The 16,928-nt window shown below is 36.7% G+C and overlaps 3 protein-coding genes across 4 annotated transcripts; 2 read left to right on the top strand and 1 right to left on the bottom strand.

Moving 5' to 3' along the window:
• Positions 1-771: 771 nt before the first annotated feature.
• Positions 772-2,646, top strand: LOC111302441 (uncharacterized). The gene has a single exon (XM_022898356.2). It carries the CDS (start codon positions 848-850, stop codon positions 2,534-2,536), a length of 1,689 nt encoding a protein of 562 aa, XP_022754091.1. The 5' UTR covers positions 772-847; the 3' UTR covers positions 2,537-2,646.
• A 2,966-nt stretch (positions 2,647-5,612) lies between these two features.
• LOC111306702 (aquaporin PIP1-3-like) lies at positions 5,613-8,351 on the top strand. Its single transcript, XM_089765503.1, has 4 exons — positions 5,613-6,040; positions 6,288-6,586; positions 7,831-7,971; positions 8,058-8,351. The coding sequence occupies exons 1-4, from the start codon at positions 5,713-5,715 to the stop codon at positions 8,151-8,153; spliced, it is 864 nt and encodes a 287-aa protein (XP_089621629.1). The 5' UTR covers positions 5,613-5,712; the 3' UTR covers positions 8,154-8,351.
• Positions 8,352-8,757: 406 nt separating this feature from the next.
• LOC111306687 (mitogen-activated protein kinase kinase kinase YODA-like) lies at positions 8,758-15,943 on the bottom strand. Of its 2 annotated transcripts, none has more exons than XM_022904501.2 (12): positions 15,670-15,943; positions 13,968-14,761; positions 13,136-13,864; positions 12,685-12,772; positions 12,446-12,508; positions 12,109-12,269; positions 11,923-11,998; positions 11,637-11,696; positions 11,443-11,550; positions 10,992-11,231; positions 10,772-10,863; positions 8,758-10,024 (listed from the first exon to the last, which is right to left on the bottom strand). In XM_022904501.2, the coding sequence occupies exons 2-12, from the start codon at positions 14,522-14,524 to the stop codon at positions 9,493-9,495; spliced, it is 2,706 nt and encodes a 901-aa protein (XP_022760236.2). In that variant the 5' UTR covers positions 14,525-14,761; positions 15,670-15,943; the 3' UTR covers positions 8,758-9,492. The 2 variants fall into 2 exon arrangements, with proteins under 2 accessions (XP_022760236.2, XP_089621628.1); XM_089765502.1 differs by lacking the exon at positions 15,670-15,943 and adding an exon at positions 14,897-15,068.
• Positions 15,944-16,928: the final 985 nt, after the last annotated feature.

The following is a 16,928-nucleotide window of genomic DNA, read 5'->3' on the forward strand; positions in this document are numbered from 1 at the left end:
CTTGTAACTTGAATTCCTTTTTATTAGGTTCTGAATATTAACGTCAATCCTTTTTCATTACTAATTGATAACACTCTTTAATTTGTAGCTGCTCAGATTATGTGTTAAGGTGGCTTAGTGGCGTATATTGTATCCACGAGTAGTTTGTACTTTGTTGTGCAACTTTATGTCTTTTCTGACAGAAAAAGCTTGAGGCTTCCGGATTTCACTGAATCACTTGATTGTCTGTAGGTGTTTATGTAGAAATTTGAGCTTTCCCTGTAAATGTAGGTATTTAGTCTTTAAGGAACTGAATTTTCACCTTGCTTTAACATCTCGGTTCCATTTGTTCTCTGTGTATTGCATTTAGTTTTTCATTCTTTTGGATCTTTCTCAATGATAGAAGTTCCTGCCAGAATTAGAATAAGGGAATCTGTCAGACTTCATTCAGTTCCTGCTTTGACTCATATAGTCATATGATTGATATTATTGAACTTTTACACTTACTATGAAGTTATATGCTCTCACTCTCACTCATATTGGATTGTTCTTTGCTATGCCATAACAATCTAATACTTTACTTCTACTTTGCAGGATTAACTTGTCAAAGCCTCAAAGGGTGTTGTACTGAAAGTTGCAGATTTGATCTTGAAATAAGCACTGAGCAGCACTTCTAGTGTATAACAGTTATCATACTACTATCAATCTCCTCTGACCTTGATGATAAGTGGGCTAATTGTTTACATTTAGATTCTCTTGGGGGCCTCGAAATGTGATATGTGATATATTGGTGATTTAAAAATTTCTGAGTCATTATATGGTCCTAAGTTTTTGCAAAGTTCTGGTTGTAGTGTTGCCCCCAGCATAAATGGGAGAACTGGAATTTCAGCAGCGTTGGGAGTTCAGGAGGAACGAAGACAATGACATTGATTCTTCATGCGATGATTCAAAATCAAGTTCCGGACCACTGCTCAAAAAGCATAAGCTGGTATCAAGCTTGATTTCAAGTGGTGATGATGAAACTAGTAGACTTAAGAGGAAAAGCAATGAGAATCCTGGAAGAGGGAATCTAATGAATATTGGGAAAGGTAAGAAACAGAAAACCAGGAACATAAGCAGCAAATTGCGGAACAGTAAAATGAAGAAGGATTCTCCTGAAGAAGTTGATTTAGAGAAGGGTGAAACAAGAAGTGCTTATGATCCTGATCCATTGGATGATCTTAAAAACTTCATGGATTCCTTACTACAGGATCTTAAAGTTACAAGAGAAAATTTATTTAAATGGATGATTGAGGAAATGCAAAAATTAGTGGCAGATGGTACTACTCCAGAGCCAAAAAGGAGAAAAAGTGGCCATAAAGGGGAGAAGGTCCAGTTGCAGCAGATTAAAAAATCCAAGGAAGTTCAAGATCAACATGAAAAAACCCACAACGAGAGCATGCAATTCCAGCATCCGAATAACTCGGAGAAAAGTATCCAAGTCCAACACCAAACAAACTTCCAGGAAACAGTCCTTGCGCAACACCATAGCAACTTTCAGGAGAACGTCAAACTGCAGGTGCAGCTTGAAGAGGAGGAGAATATTGACAGGCAACATCAGAATAACTTCAGATATGGCATGAGAACTCAGAACTGCAATAATAGATCTTCAGTAAGATTTCCTAAATGTATTAATGCTGCTGATTCCACTGATTACTTTAATGCACTAGGAAATCGAGTTGACTCTGGACAAGGAACTGAGCTCATTACTTCGTCAAAATCTGTGAAGCCAAATCTTCAAACAAGTTGTGATGACCAAAATGTTCAAGTCCAGAGTCATAAGAGTTTTGTATTGGCTAGAGAAATTCCAGAAAGCAATGCTGGTTCTTTGAAGAGAAGTGTAAAATTAAATACGACCGTTTATCTCAGTGATATCTATCAAGTACCTGAAGATCAAGGTGGTCATGGCCAAGCTATGAGAACTGTAGAGTCCGGTACTAACAGAGAAAAGTTGGGATCGTCTGTTGTTCAAAATTTTCTATCTAGTTCCTCTGTTCAGGCACCTTCTTCGATGTATTTAACGTTACCCACTGTTCTAACTGAGCCCATTGTTGCAAATCACGGGCTTGATGCTTCAATGTGCAATAATATTCTGCCAAGGGTTGCTGAGAAGAGAAGAGGTTTCAATTCAGAAAGAGTGAATCAAATGCTGGAACCAAGTTCTTTTCAAGGATCATTTCCAGTTATCCCGCCAGAAGAAAGAATTCGAAGCTTTGCATTAATGGGATTTAGAAATATGGGTTGCAATCAGAGCAACACCCCAACTGCAGGTATTGAAACTGGATTTCCTGTGCCACTTCATCAGGGTATAGATGGTGGTTTAAGCATTCCAAGACAAGTCAACCAACAATATCTTTCACAGGAAACTAGCAAACCTCTGGGTTTGAGGATGAATGGCGGAGCTATTATGTTTTCTGGAGGAAGCTATAATCTACCAGAACATACTGCTGCAAACAATCACCATAGCCATCCAGCTTATAAACGTGATGGCAGACTTATATCAGATCCAAAACATTAAAAATGGTCAGCCTTTCCTATGTAGCAAAAACTATTCTAGGTAAATAGATTTCAGTCCCATGATGTTCCTCGACAGTCTGGTCTTTTTTTTCCCTCCTCCTTGAATCTATATAAACCATAATTGATGTTTTTTTATTGTTTTCCATCTGATTCTTTATTTGAAAATGGATGAAAGTAAATTTCGTCCTTCAAAAAACATCAAGCATTTTGAAAGGCCGTTGCTGATACTAGTTGCCAACTAATTATGGAATGGGCCAAAAACACAAAAAGAACCATATTTTATTGTTACAGTGACTGTGAAAACAAGGTTTGTTTGTTGATAAATAAAAGACAACTTCTGAAAATTTCCTTCATTTTGTTGCCATAATCATCAGTTACCTTGGTCTTGCAAATGGCAATTTTCTACTCCTTTTTCACCCATGGCAGAGCTTCTTGTTCCATACGTGGCACTAAATTTGATGGAAGGTCACGGTCAACCAGCACTCCTTTACGTAGTCCCTTTTACATTTGGTAATTTTTGTTACTACAAGGAGTTTTCTTCGTCCCTCCTTTTGGGTCCAATCCAGTTTGAGTTGAAAGCCTCAGTCCCTTTACCATCGGCTGACAAAAATTTCACACCTTGTTGCAGGAATCTTTTTGACTCTAGGAAGAAAGAAAGGTGATCCAGGAGTTCTCTGGAAAAGAGGAGAATCAGAAAGATCCTGCCCCCATCTCCAGCTCGAACCCCAACATAGCGAAGCGTTTAACGACAAAAAGTAATACCCTTTTTTCTTCTTTTTTTTTTGTAAATGCATTGTAGAGTTTGTAGTGTGTGGCACACATATTCAATGGTGGAATTTTAAGAGAATTAACCTAACAAATGTAGTTCTTTCTAAATTTTCTTTTACTTTCTCTTGTGGCTAAAATATAATTTCTGGGTTGGCCTGCTGCAATGCTGAAATGGTTCCTTGATTTGTAAATTTTCATCCCTAAAATTTATCTTAGAGTAATTTTCTTCCTGATCATGTGGAACTGAAATGGAATTTGAAGGAATCAGAATCAACATTCTCAAATATTCCCAAGAGAGTCATTATCAGCCATAAACTTTTATTTGTGGAAGCAAATAACAGCAATAAACTTTGATATCCAAAATCTTGAAACGATCACGACAGCTCAAGTATAACAGAGCAACAAAGTTGAATTCACGAGCATGAGTTTCTAAAGGCTTAAAAATGAATGATTGGTCATTTTTCAACCTTCATGGGACAAGAATGCTTCAATAATTTGCACGAGCTTCAGCTGAAATTATTGAATGAAGTAAAAATTAAAAAGAAATAACATATTAATTCTCGTAATATAACGCATAATCACATATTATTATGGCATAACTTTACCTAACAGCTTCTCACTTAATATTTTTCAAAGAAAGAAGTACAATCAAAATTGCCAATGATGGCGGTTTTTTTGCATGAAAATTAAAAAAGAACGAAAGTTGCAAATTCATGGAGGCAAGGAAGCCGGTTCATAATATTCCCAAAACAAATACTCTAATCTAGCCGGGTCTGGCGGGATAATAACTTTTGTTAGCAGTCAAGGCCACCAATAGGTGATTGCCACGTGTTTCATTGACACCTACTTGCCACTTTGTTGGACATAAGATATTTGCCAAGTGTCAAAGGAAAAGGGGTTCGTTGGGTGATGATTTGTAGCTGTAGGGTGTTTTTTTTTTTTTTTTTTGTAATGGGTATTTTGGTTTCAGCTGGCAAGGGGGCTAAGGGCATGCAGGGTGTGGGGCTAATGCATCATGTGAGGGTATCCTATGAGTATGAGTTGTCTACCATGATTGGTCTGCTATTTTTTTCATACATAAAAAGTTAAAAAGAAGAGGATCACTATGTGGAGGATCTGCCCTCAGTCCCTCACTGGCTAAAGGAATAAATACAGCAAAAAAAAAGTTACTTTAAAATGAATATGTGGTCCAAACTCCAAACTCTCTTTTTCTTGTTTTTCATCATGTTTAGGGTTAACCAAGCTGAATCCATTTGTAAACAAAGGTAATTAGCACACAGTTTGGTCATGGATGCTCGTACTTGAGTTATTGAAGGAATGCAGTGAGTCTTTCTCCACCACTCATGAACTTTCCCCTTGTAATAATGGCAAATGCCACACCATTTTCATGATTTTTTTGGTGGTCCAATAATGTCATTGCCAACTACGAATGGGACCCCGTCCATGTAATGTACGATGTCAGGTGATAAGGATAAAACAGTAATTTAACTCTCAACTGGTTTACCACAAATAGCCGTTGCCCGCTCCCACGTGGTTGTCACTTTCTCCAACGGTAACCTAAACGGTCAATTTTTATCCACCGTTTGATTTTCTTTTCTTTGTTTCTGTTTCCCATTTTTCCTTCGACCTTTTAGATTGTGGCTCTCATTTTCCTACCGTTTAAAGCAAAAAAAATCCCGTTTCGTCGCGGAACTGAAAATGGTACCCGGGGTCCCAAAAATGACTATTTTGTCCCTATAACTTCACAAAAGTGACATAAATGCTGAAACAACATTCTCAAACCAAGTTTGGAAAAACAAATCACACCCGTCCAAAGGGTTGAAAGGTGCAGTCAGAGGGTCAATTTTTTTTAATTTGTAATCTAATTTTATTAATTTAATTAATTTTAATAAATATTACCCTTTCGAACTCATAATTTCCATAGAAATTTTTTTATTCTGATTATGATGTTAGGTAGATAATCATATGTCTCAGAACAGCTTATCAAGCTAAAAATATTTGAAACAAAAATGAAGTTTTTTTTTCGATTAAAAAAAATGAAGAAACTCTGTTGAGGATAAGGACAAAGGTATACAAACCAACAGGAAACCTGTCAACATCCTCTGCTCTTTCCAGATAATCCTTCCAAAAACTCTAATCATACCCTTAATACAATAACTAAAAAGATTAAAATACTATAATTATAAATTAAATAATCACTTTTTTATAAAAAAGACAAAAATGAAAATTAAAGACAACCCATTTTTGCTTTGAGCCAAATACTACACTGTCTCATCTATAAAGTTACCATGTAAGTCGCCATATTCTTCAGCTTTCTCTCAGCTGCACTCATCTGCCTTGGGTTTCTTTGGAGAGAGAAAAAGAAAAAAAAAAAGCCTTCAATCTTTGCTTGTTGAGTGGGTGAAAAAGATGGAGGGCAAAGAGGAGGATGTTAGGCTAGGAGCAAACAAGTTTCCAGAGAGGCAACCTATTGGGACATCAGCCCAGACAGACAAGGACTACAAGGAGCCACCACCTGCACCATTGTTTGAGCCCGGTGAACTCAAGTCATGGTCTTTCTACAGAGCTGGCATTGCGGAGTTTGTAGCCACCTTCTTGTTCCTTTACATCACCATCTTGACTGTCATGGGTGTGTCTCAGTCTAAGACCAAATGTACTACTGTTGGTATTCAAGGCATTGCTTGGGCCTTTGGTGGCATGATCTTTGCTCTTGTGTACTGCACTGCTGGAATTTCAGGTCACCTTGCTCAAACTTTTAATGGGTAGTTTGCAGTTTTTGGTTTCTGTGGCTACTTTTTTTCAAACCTCAACCCCCAAAAAAAGGGAAAAAAAAAGGTTTTGGCTTTGGTTTCTTTGGCTAAGTGCAAAGCTTTAACTTTTTCTTGCATATTAAACCTTAGGCTAACCTAAGTTCTTGAGGATGCTTAAGATTATTTTATAAAAGATTTTTAATAACCAGATCTGCTTTTTTTTTGTAACTTCAGGTGGTCACATCAACCCAGCTGTGACCTTTGGGCTGTTCCTAGCAAGGAAGCTGTCCCTTACAAGGGCAGTCTTCTACATCATCATGCAGTGCCTTGGTGCCATCTGTGGAGCTGGTGTAGTGAAGGGATTCCAAGGAGGCAGCCGGTATGAGATGTTGGGTGGTGGAGCGAACGTTGTTAAACATGGCTACACCAAGGGTGATGGTCTTGGTGCTGAGATCATTGGCACTTTTGTTCTTGTCTACACTGTTCTCTCTGCTACTGATGCCAAGAGAAACGCCAGAGACTCTCATGTTCCTGTATGTCTTATTTTCTTCTTCTCCTTTTATGTTTTACTTGGCTCTTAATTTACATGACGTAGATTATCTGCTTTTAATCATTATCTTTCGTTTCACATAACTTAATTTTGCAAGATCTATTATTAATTGTAGTGGATCTAACCATCTGTATGGGTATTATTCTAGAGATGTCAAGTAGAAGGGGACTTTTAGTGCCTAAGCACGACATATAAATTGGTTTTGAAGTGCAAAACAATGTCTACTTTTTTAAAGTTTTATCTAGGTTCAACTGCAGACCAAGTTGGGGAGCTTTGTAAAAAAGAAAAGGAAAAAGTTTAAGACTGAGGTCCTCTTGTATGAACTCCTAGATGATGACCTAACTACATATACCCTCTTATTCCCCCTTCAGTTTGGATTGAGACTTCCAAACCTACATATATGTTTGTTTTATGTTTGTTAGATGCAAAATCTAGAATCACTCATAAATGGCCACCCTAATTTACCATGATTTTCCCACAAAAGATAAAAGCAGCACATTGGTAGTATGAGACAAACGTTGCTTTTGTCAAAATATTGGTGGGATGGGATAGAATTTCAATGGCCATATGTTAGTGATGCTATAATGATTCTTGTACAATGATTAGGTGTGTTCAAAACCAAATGGTTTTGATAATTGGAAAAATGGGGGAGAAGTTCGAAGTTGGAGAAAACTGAGGAAAGGAGAAAGGGAAAAAATGATTTCAATATCCAAACATTCAAAGTCTAGATAAAAATGATAATAGTAAATATTTATAGTAATTATGAATATTTACTAGTGTTATTTTTACCTAGTTTGGGTGTTGGGATATATTGAATTAGAATTTCTCTTAATTTTTCTTTGATTCTCTTCTACTTCTCTTCGTTTCCCCCATCCTATTTCTTCTGTATCTACTTCTAAATTGGCCTGTCCTTTTATGCTCAAAACTATTGGAGAGCAAAAGAGATACAGTTTGTACATTAAGGAGTTTGGTGGGATTTATTGGACAATGCGTCCCGAATCCTTTTTCATGCTGACGTGGCAAGGATTTAGTAATTGAAATTCTAGTTTTGCTTTTTGGGTATTTGAAACTAAATACTAGCCACATCAAGATGAAAAAGGATTGGGATTCACTGTCTAATACATTCCACTCTCTGCAAAATTTTACTTAAAATTAGAGGGCTGTTGTTGGTGAAGTACTTGAATTGTGTAGGCCTTTTTAATGTATTTTCTTCACACTACATTGCAGATTTTGGCTCCCCTTCCCATCGGATTTGCAGTGTTCTTGGTTCATTTGGCCACCATTCCCATCACTGGAACTGGTATTAACCCAGCCAGGAGTCTTGGAGCTGCCATAATATATAACAAAGACCAGGCATGGGATGACCATGTAAGTATTTCTCTGCATTGCATTCACCATTCTTCCTCTTTGTTGACCTTGTTAGAGATTGATTTAAAAGTTCTCTTTGCTTGCAGTGGATCTTCTGGGTTGGACCCTTCATTGGAGCTGCTCTTGCTGCAATTTACCATCAGATAGTCATCAGGGCTATTCCTTTCAAGACCAGAGCTTGAAAAAGATTAATCATGATCCTTGGGTCTTGCATGGTTTCTTTCACATGTTCTCTTTTTTCTGCTCCACTTCTGTGTTATGCTCCTCAACTTTTTTCTGTCCCTTTATTTGCATTTTGTGTTATGGTGGTAATTAATGTGTGTAAATTAGCTGTATTCAGTTGATTAAACTTATCAATGGAGGATTCTTTTTATCTCTCTTCCCACATTCTCCTCAATCCTAGATTCCTACTTTGCTCTTGGATGTTGAATGGTGCTAACACATTGTTCAAAATGAACGAACAAACTCGATCAGATTTAAGTTTTCATTTTTTATCAGTTTCTTCGTCTTCACCATTTTCATGTTTCCATATTATCGTCTCCAATTTTTAGTTTGAACGAGAGAGTAACAATTTGGGTCGGTTATCTGGAACAAAACTAAACCACCTTTCCACCTTAACATGTAAATCATGGGTCAATTACTAGAATTAGGTACTCAACCTGGGTAAAGCAAATAATGAAGTAATCTAGGCAAGACTAGCGATTTTTCAACATTGTTATGTCCGGAAAATGTACAGCATATAGTTCATTTCCCAATGTTGGAAAGTAAATCCAAGTCAAAGTAGAATTTAACAATTTGCTGCCAGTGTGATAAAGATGCATCAAATATCAGCAGCTGCAGTTAAAGTTTTTGGCTTAACTGCAAAGGCTGATGGGAAAAATTTTTTTACCAGAATCAATCTCGGCAAATTTCACTAGTCATCTTCACAGAACATAGATATGGTTTTGGTTCCCCACCTTCTGTACAAAACTTTTATAATCCCCAACCACTGTCCTTCCACCTGTAAAAGTTATAGAGGAAGGGAAAAAATTGGAAAAGAATAGCTCTTCTAACTATGTGTTTCTTAGGTGTAATTAAATGTACAGTTCTCTTTACACTAGCAGATGCGTTCATTTGTAAGGAATTGCAATCTCCAGTGAGCTTGGTGTCGATCTTCTTTGCCTCGACATCGCACAATATACTAATAAGTGACACAGATTGCCAACTATGATAGTGAAAATATGTGCCAGCAAGGTGAAGAGTCTTGGTCACAACGAGACATTTTTAAGACTGCAGCTAACATCCAGCCTCCAAGAACATCTTGCATGTTGATTGTTGCTTGCTGTAAGAATCGAACAACCAAGCAAAGGACCACTTCAACATCATATCTCCTTCTTCCACTCAAATTTCCAGAACTAAGCATGTATTATCTGCGTGGAAATTGGAATCTGTGCTCTTAATTTGAGGACAAAACAACACTGAGCACCAAAAAGCATCTAAAATGCCTGGAAGCCCTCCCCTGAGAGAGGATTCTGGAGCAAATTAGATTCCTCCATTACGACCAAGCATTGATGAACTCGGATTGAGGTCCGGTGATGATTTCAACTTCACATGGTCCCTCAAGAGTTGCTGAGAAACATGATCGGCCAAGACTGGCTGTCCATCATAAAGTTCCCCGTGATCCCCATGGCCAGGCCGTCCATACTGTTTTCCAAAAGCACCACTATCTGATGAAATCATTTCTTTGAAAACATTAGAGGCATGTGAAATTCCTCGAAACAGGTCAGGCTTGGGTTCTTGATAAGGGTTGCTAGCATTTCCATTGAAACTATTCTGGGATCTTGGGATTATTCCTATACCTTCATGCAAGTAGGTCATCGGCTGTTTTTGGTGATGAAATGGAATGGCACCACTACCACCAGTAAGAGGAGTTGATGAAGCAGAGGCAGTATGAGGGCTAGATATAGGAGAGGGGGATATCCTTCCACTCATATGTTGCGGTGACCTTGGACATAGTAAAGGACTGCCAATGGGAGAAACTTGGCATGACACGATCCTGGGTGTATGAGCATCACTGCAATTGAGCAGAAATAAATAAAGAAAATCATGATAAGACCAACAGATAATGACATATCTAGATGAGAGCAAATACTGTTGACACATCAAAAACTCAGTTGCAGACACATTTTCTACTTAGAATCAGATCAAGCAAGACATCAAGCAGCCTTCAAGCTAGAGCTAATGGCTTTATTTCTCTGTAAATGCAATCAGAAAAGTAGATAAATTTGAACTTCAGGAATCTAGGGGGACAAAGATATTAAGACCAAAAGGATTTGGCAGAAAAAAGACCTTAGTTACATGTGAACATTCTATTATCATTCATGAAATCATTGTACATCAAGTCGGAGTCAGGTTAAAAGAAAGTATTCTAAACACTGACTGGATGCTGACCCATCTATGACTACTACATATACTTTTATGTCACTGTCACAGAAGTGATAACTGGAATAGTGTTTCTTGCGTTAACTTCCCTTAGAGATCAACAACATTATTGTCCCCATGGTTCCAAGCAGAATGATAAACTTTATAGCACAAGTCAGCATTTTGCCCAACCTTTTAGAAATTTTGCTATTTTAAGCTGCAAAGCTCTAAGACCCTCTACCTACTCAAGTTGGTATACAGCATAATCATACCCACTCATATGCACATTAACCACCGTCAGGGCACATTTAAGCATGCATATCTAGGCTGCACGTATAAGTGCTAGTGGGTGTTTACATGTGCGTGAACATGTGCATCCATGTTAGAGAGAGAGAGAAACCTGGATGCTGATCCTGTTTTTAAATCTCTAAATGGAAGGCTAGCCGTCCCTTCTGAATCTATGCATGAAGGATTTCTTGTATTTCGAATTCCCTAATGAAATATTAAAAAGAGAATGCAGCAGTCAGCAATGACAATAAAAACCAATACAGACACTGCTGATCAACAAAATCAAATCATTAGACAGGTCAAATATACAAAACTTATAATTATCTTTATACCAGTGTTCCCATTGCATTGGTAACTGCAGGTGATGGGTCTGATGCATCAGCACTAAAGATGGGTCTTTCCAATGGTGCAGCATTTTTTACAAAAGGATGCTCTAAAAGCTGAGCTGCTGTAGGGCGATGTAATGGGTTTCTTTTCAAACACTGCCTCACAAAGTCCTTTCCCTCATCTGAAAGACTATCAGGAATTGCCGGAAGTTCTTTACTATAGCCAATCTTGAACATAGCAGCAGCCTTTGAAGTATTATAAGAAAATGTATCAAAAATCAAATAGAAGTTTGAAAAATTTTCATATTGGTTATGTGGCATTCTCCATCAGCAAGGAATATGTGGTACTAGAATCTCATATAGAAGGGAAATGTATATTGCTGTATTAGTGATGACAATATTTTTTTAAACTATCTGACAAAATAAAATTTTCATGCCTCTATAAAAATTTACTAACCCCTTCATACTGGCTCCATGGCGGTTTTGTGGTAGCCATTTCCAAAACTGTGCACCCAAGGCTCCATATATCAACAGCAAGGTTATATCCATTTGAGTTCTTTATAACCTGAATGTAAAATGGAATTTAACAATGTTACCTGAAAGCATCATAGAAATGATGACCTTGGACTATAACGATAAAACCATGCTGACCTCAGGTGCCATCCAATAGGGGCTTCCCTTGAGCGACAATGGACAAGATGACCCAGTAATCTGCAATTATTTCAAATAACATATATTAGAATCTAGAGACATGAAATATGTGCACAAAGTATTGCAACTAGTAGCAAATTACAGATTACTTTTCCTCAAACTACTTATCCTACAATATTATCTTATGTCAGGATCTAGTTCAGGTAATAACAACAACATAAGCATGACTTATTTTGGTTTTGAGGGTAAAACCATTAATTATAAAACTGAAGATAAGGGCTCTTACGTGCTTTGCCATCCCAAAATCCACCAATTTCACACGCCTATTGGGGTCAACCAATATGTTTGCTCCTTTTATGTCTCTGAAAAATTTGCACACTATAACAAATGATACTCCAGTATGGTTGACACAATGATATACTATGATATTCCCAACGTGAACAACCCAAGTATCAGCAGAAAGTAAACCCACCTGTGAACAGTATTTTTAGCATGCAAGTAAGCCAACCCAGACAAAATTTGTTGAGTATAATTCCGAATGGCACTTTCACCAAACTGACCATACTCTTTAAGTAGTTTACAGATGGAGCCACCAGAAACATACTCCAAGTATATATAAAGTTTACCATCTACCTGTTCATTAATAAAAAGGCAAACAAATGGAATTAGCATAATGCATCAACCAATCCTGTTCATCTAGTTATACTTTTAATGTGAAGAGAACTTCTACTGATGGCAGACTATCAGAGAACAATTACAGGGAAGGACACCTTTACAAGGTCTTAAAATCAAAAGAACAAAAAACTCACAGTTTCAGATCCATAATATTGCACTATATTTTGATGACGTAAGCAACTTAGCAGCATAATTTCCTGCCAAAAGAGTATCCAAGAGTATAAAAGGTCAACTAAAACTATTAGCACCAAAAAAGAAAATCAAAACTCAAACGAACATTAGGGAAAACATGATTTCTGTTCTAAAAGCTAAAAAATTTCCAACAAATCTCTTTTTAATAAAAAAATAAAAAACCTAGAAGAAATAAACTTACTTGTGCCAACTGCTGTACACATTCCTTAGATTTAGCATCATCAGAAAACAAAGTTACCTCCTTCATTGCGCACATCTCCCCACTTTCACTAGAGCAAGAGACAAAAAGAAGAAGAAAAGGAGAAAGAAAACAAATCAAGCATTGAGACAGTAAGGAAATTGCAACAAAATTTTAGACCAATTAATTTGAGTAACAAAAGAAGGATATCAACAACTTTGGACAAGGAATGTGCACATTCAAAATTTTGATGATAAACTTAACAAGGATTAATCCAAAATCAGACACATTATGATTGAAAAAATAACTGGGTTCAATCTCACATACAGATTTTCAAAGATAAAGCTGTGGCTATGAAAAAAACAAATAATGTCACAAATGCAGCACCCAAAAATGAACAGAAAAACATTAATATGAAACAGGTAAAGAGTGGAGCATAACCCATTTGACAAACCTGTTAAAACCAAGATAGACGTCCCCAAATGTACCCCTCCCCAGCAATCGTCCCTTCTTCCAGCGGGAGCCAGGGCTTGCTGGGTTTTCTGCCCTACCAGGACTTCGGGGTAGCGATGGAGATGTTGCTGCTGAATAGGCAGGAGAAAAGGGGCAGGTATTAAGTATTGTTATTGGAGGAAGAGGCAACCTGTGGCTTTGCTGTTTCCCATCATCAGATCGGCTTGTAGGTGACTCAGTGGCAGCCCCTGCAGCCCACGGATGCAAAGGGGTGACAGCACCACTGTGTATTCTGGAGCTGGGACCAGGGCTTGTCATTCTAGGACTAGGTATTGGCGAACACTCAGGGCTACACCTACTTTGTGGCCAAAATAACTGTCCTGACATATCTCCAACAACTGAATCATGGCCTGAACCTGGACTAGAGCAGTGTCCAGATCCCAGGAAAGCTATGTCAGATAAAGGCTTTCCTGTACATGGACCAGAGTTCCAAATTTGCCCCAGACAGAAAGCTCTCATAGGACTTCTAGAAGGACTTGACATTGAGCTGTCGGGAGCACTAGAGAAAGCACCACGTTGAAGAGTCTGTAAATTCTGGACACGATTGCTCAATGGTCCTTGCTTAGGTGATGCGGATAGGTACTGATTATTAAAAGATATATTAGCTGGCTTCAGTATCTCTTTTGAGTTCTTCTGATTGACCACAGGCAGAGGATTTGTGTGCTTTATGCTTCATTAAAAGTAAAAAATGATAATCCAGGATGATATACAAGTTGTAAGAAGGGGACAGTTCAGAAACACTATAAGTTGAAATGATATGAGTCAAAACTCACCTAGAAGGACTGTTTGCAGCAGTTCTCTGTCCATTCTCGTAATCAGATGTCAGGGGGCTAAGCAGACGAGAATCAGATGGGTCATCACTATCAATGGAGCTATCACTAGAATCAGAAGCAGTAGCAATATCTCCATCAGCATCTATAGGACCCAGTTTGTTAGAGAGTTGTCCAGGTCTTGGCAAAGGTAAAAACAGTGACTGGCTTGAACCTCTGTCAAATCCTGGTCTTATTGATGCATTAATTCCAGAATTAGTACGCACAACACTAGCATGATGCATAACAGGAAGTGGAAGTGGTTGGGCATGAGGCCTTTCTGCAAAACTTTGACAGCGTGATACTTTAGTGGAGGGTGATGGCGATCTTGACGGGACTCGAGACAGAGATCCCCTTTCTGAAACAGTATCACTACGGCGTATTCGAGAACCCCCTGATCTGCTAGTGAATTTTTCATCAGATCTGATCTTAAGCTTACGGTTTATAGCATCAATGAAACTTTCCTTGCTTGCTTTCCTTTTGTCTTCTTTGGATGAAGACTTCCCCCACCATGTAGGCATATTTACTAACACAGGGTAACTTTCAGACTACAAGATCCTCTTCTTAATTACAGTCGATACTTCAACATCCGTGATCATACTTGCTGCTAACATGCTGGTTAGACTTGAACCAAGTCCGATGACTTTTTCCTTAACATAATTATTTTAGAAGCACAAAGAAAAGGACATAAATCTGGGTATGCCGTATGCCAGTTGAAGCATGTCGCATTCTCTAAAAATACATTAGCCTGTAACAACCTGTATAAAAGCTTCATCATGAGCCTCTAGTAAAGGATTTACCAAAATAAAAAAACATAAATAAGAATTATACTAAATATGCAGGTCCGAAGATAAATGATAACATGCAAATAGAATGCAGAGAGGACCCCTCACAAGCACAGAGGCAGCATAAGTTCAGAATCTGGTCAGAATGCAAAAATCTTGATAGGATGTTAAAAAAATTTCGGCATTAACCTCTCCTTGATAAAGCAGCCATACAAGATACATTAACTTCCATCTCAAAGTCATAACTTTGAATTTATTGCTTAACTAATCATTGGTCCACATCCAGAAGAGACTTCGTAGCTAGACCATTAAGTCCAAAACTACTTTTAATTAATCTATAGAGTATTCCTGCTTAATTATACAGCTAAAAATAGAGCAGCTATAGAACTATTTGCACAAACAAAAAAAGGGCCCTTGATACTCAATTTATTACTACCAAAACAGATCCAAGAGTTGGGTAGCCCTTTTTCCACATATAAACTCAATCTCAAGAACCCAAAACACAGTTTTTTTAACATGGATCTACAAATTCAAACAATTCATATATCCAACAAGAAAACACACGAATTCACAATGATTAACAAGAAAAAAAAAAAAAAAACCAAGAACTCAAAATCTGACAAGTTACGCAACAAAACAACTCCAAATTCACCACAACTTAAAAACCCATAAGTTAAAACAATAAAAATTAGTCCAAAATGAAAAAGAAACGCTAAAATTACACTGTAAAAGCAAAGTAACCAACAATTCAGCAAGCTCAAAACTTGAACAGAATGAACAAATCAAATGCTGAAAACTTTTAAAAGTTCTCAAATCAATCCAAAATTTTCAGCTCAAAACACCAAAAAAAAAAAACTTTAAAAACCCAAATCATTACTTACAGTGAAGTGTAAGTTTAGCCCGCCCCCCCCCCCCCCCCTAAAAGAAGCGTCAGTTTCCAAAGAAATGGCAAAGAGAAAGCTCAAAAGGCTCTAAAATGAATGAAAGATACACTATTAAAAACAAAAACAAAAAAAACACTCTTTACAGAGAGTTTTTTTTTTTTTTTTTTGAGTGATCGAAATAATAGTACTGTACTACTGTCTTTGCGCGTTTAATCTGTGTAATAAGAACTGGAAAAATAAATTATTTGAAAATAGAAGGAAATCCTCCCGTGATATAGCTGATGTTAGAATACACCGTTTTTAAAGTAGGATCAGGGCCGTATGATTTGACTTTGATGACGCAACGCTCATGATTTTCAGTTAAATTCGAGACAGAAAATGAAGTTTTTTTGTGGTTATCATGCTAACGGATGCGTTGGATCGATTACCCTTCCTTTTCTATTTCTTTCTAACGGCAACTTTCTTAAAATATATTCCTATTATCATTTACCCATATGTGCTTTTACGCAATTGAGTGTGCTTTATTTTATTTTATTGAAGATAATGTAATCCTCAATTTCATGTGGAACATCGGATTATAAATGTAAAATTTTAAAATTTATACTTATAAAATAAAAAATAAAATTTTTGAATTAAAATAAAAAAATATCTTATAAATGAAATTTAAATCTCCACAAATCTTTAAAGAAGATAAAAATACTCGAAATCGATGAATTTCGATTTGATTCGACCTTTTAAAATTGATTTTTTTTTTTTAAATTAGATATCGGATCGGGTAGGGTTATATGACATAAAAAAAATTTTGAGTTCGGATCGAGTCGAATTTTAGGTAAACTCGATTCTACCCGACCCGATATATATAAAAAAATTATTTTTTAATTATTTATTTTATTTTTATATTTAATTATATATTTTTTATATATATTTAATTTTATATTTATATTTAAAATAATATTTTATTAATTTCAAGTCGTGTCGAATCGAATTTGATTTTATATAATATCAGATCGGATCGATTCGAATATTAAAAATAAAAAATTTATCAGATCAAATACAGATACAAATTTTATATATTTAAAATCAGATCAAATTCGAAACAAATAAAAATTCACTCTGATCCAATCCGTTGACATCACTATCCTCAAGCAAGATAAACATATGTTAAAAAAAAAAAAAAAGAATATATTTAAGTAACTGGTACCCATTGGAGGCTATCGAGAGAAGATCCCTTGCTTTGGATTATTTGAAATCGTTAC

Source organism: Durio zibethinus, chromosome 9 (genome assembly GCF_047325235.1).
Source record: "Durio zibethinus cultivar Kanyao isolate XHJ-2024 chromosome 9, ASM4732523v1, whole genome shotgun sequence".
Taxonomy (NCBI): domain Eukaryota; kingdom Viridiplantae; phylum Streptophyta; class Magnoliopsida; order Malvales; family Malvaceae; genus Durio; species Durio zibethinus.

What these genes read in the sequence shown, in the direction of transcription:
- LOC111306687 (XM_022904501.2), bottom strand. Translation starts at nt 14,524, where the DNA reads ATGCCTACATGGTGGGGGAAGTCTTCATCCAAAGAAGACAAAAGGAAA. An exon ending in CCTATTGGATGGCACCTGAG is followed by an intron (nt 11,551 to 11,636) that starts GTCAGCATGGTT and finishes TTTTACATTCAG; the next exon opens with GTTATAAAGAACTCAAATGG. An exon ending in AAAACAGGATCAGCATCCAG is followed by an intron (nt 10,025 to 10,771) that starts GTTTCTCTCTCT and finishes GCTCAATTGCAG; the next exon opens with TGATGCTCATACACCCAGGA.
- LOC111306702 (XM_089765503.1), top strand. Translation starts at nt 5,713, where the DNA reads ATGGAGGGCAAAGAGGAGGATGTTAGGCTAGGAGCAAACAAGTTTCCA. An exon ending in CTGCACTGCTGGAATTTCAG is followed by an intron (nt 6,041 to 6,287) that starts GTCACCTTGCTC and finishes TTGTAACTTCAG; the next exon opens with GTGGTCACATCAACCCAGCT. An exon ending in CCAGAGACTCTCATGTTCCT is followed by an intron (nt 6,587 to 7,830) that starts GTATGTCTTATT and finishes ACTACATTGCAG; the next exon opens with ATTTTGGCTCCCCTTCCCAT.
- LOC111302441 (XM_022898356.2), top strand. Translation starts at nt 848, where the DNA reads ATGGGAGAACTGGAATTTCAGCAGCGTTGGGAGTTCAGGAGGAACGAA.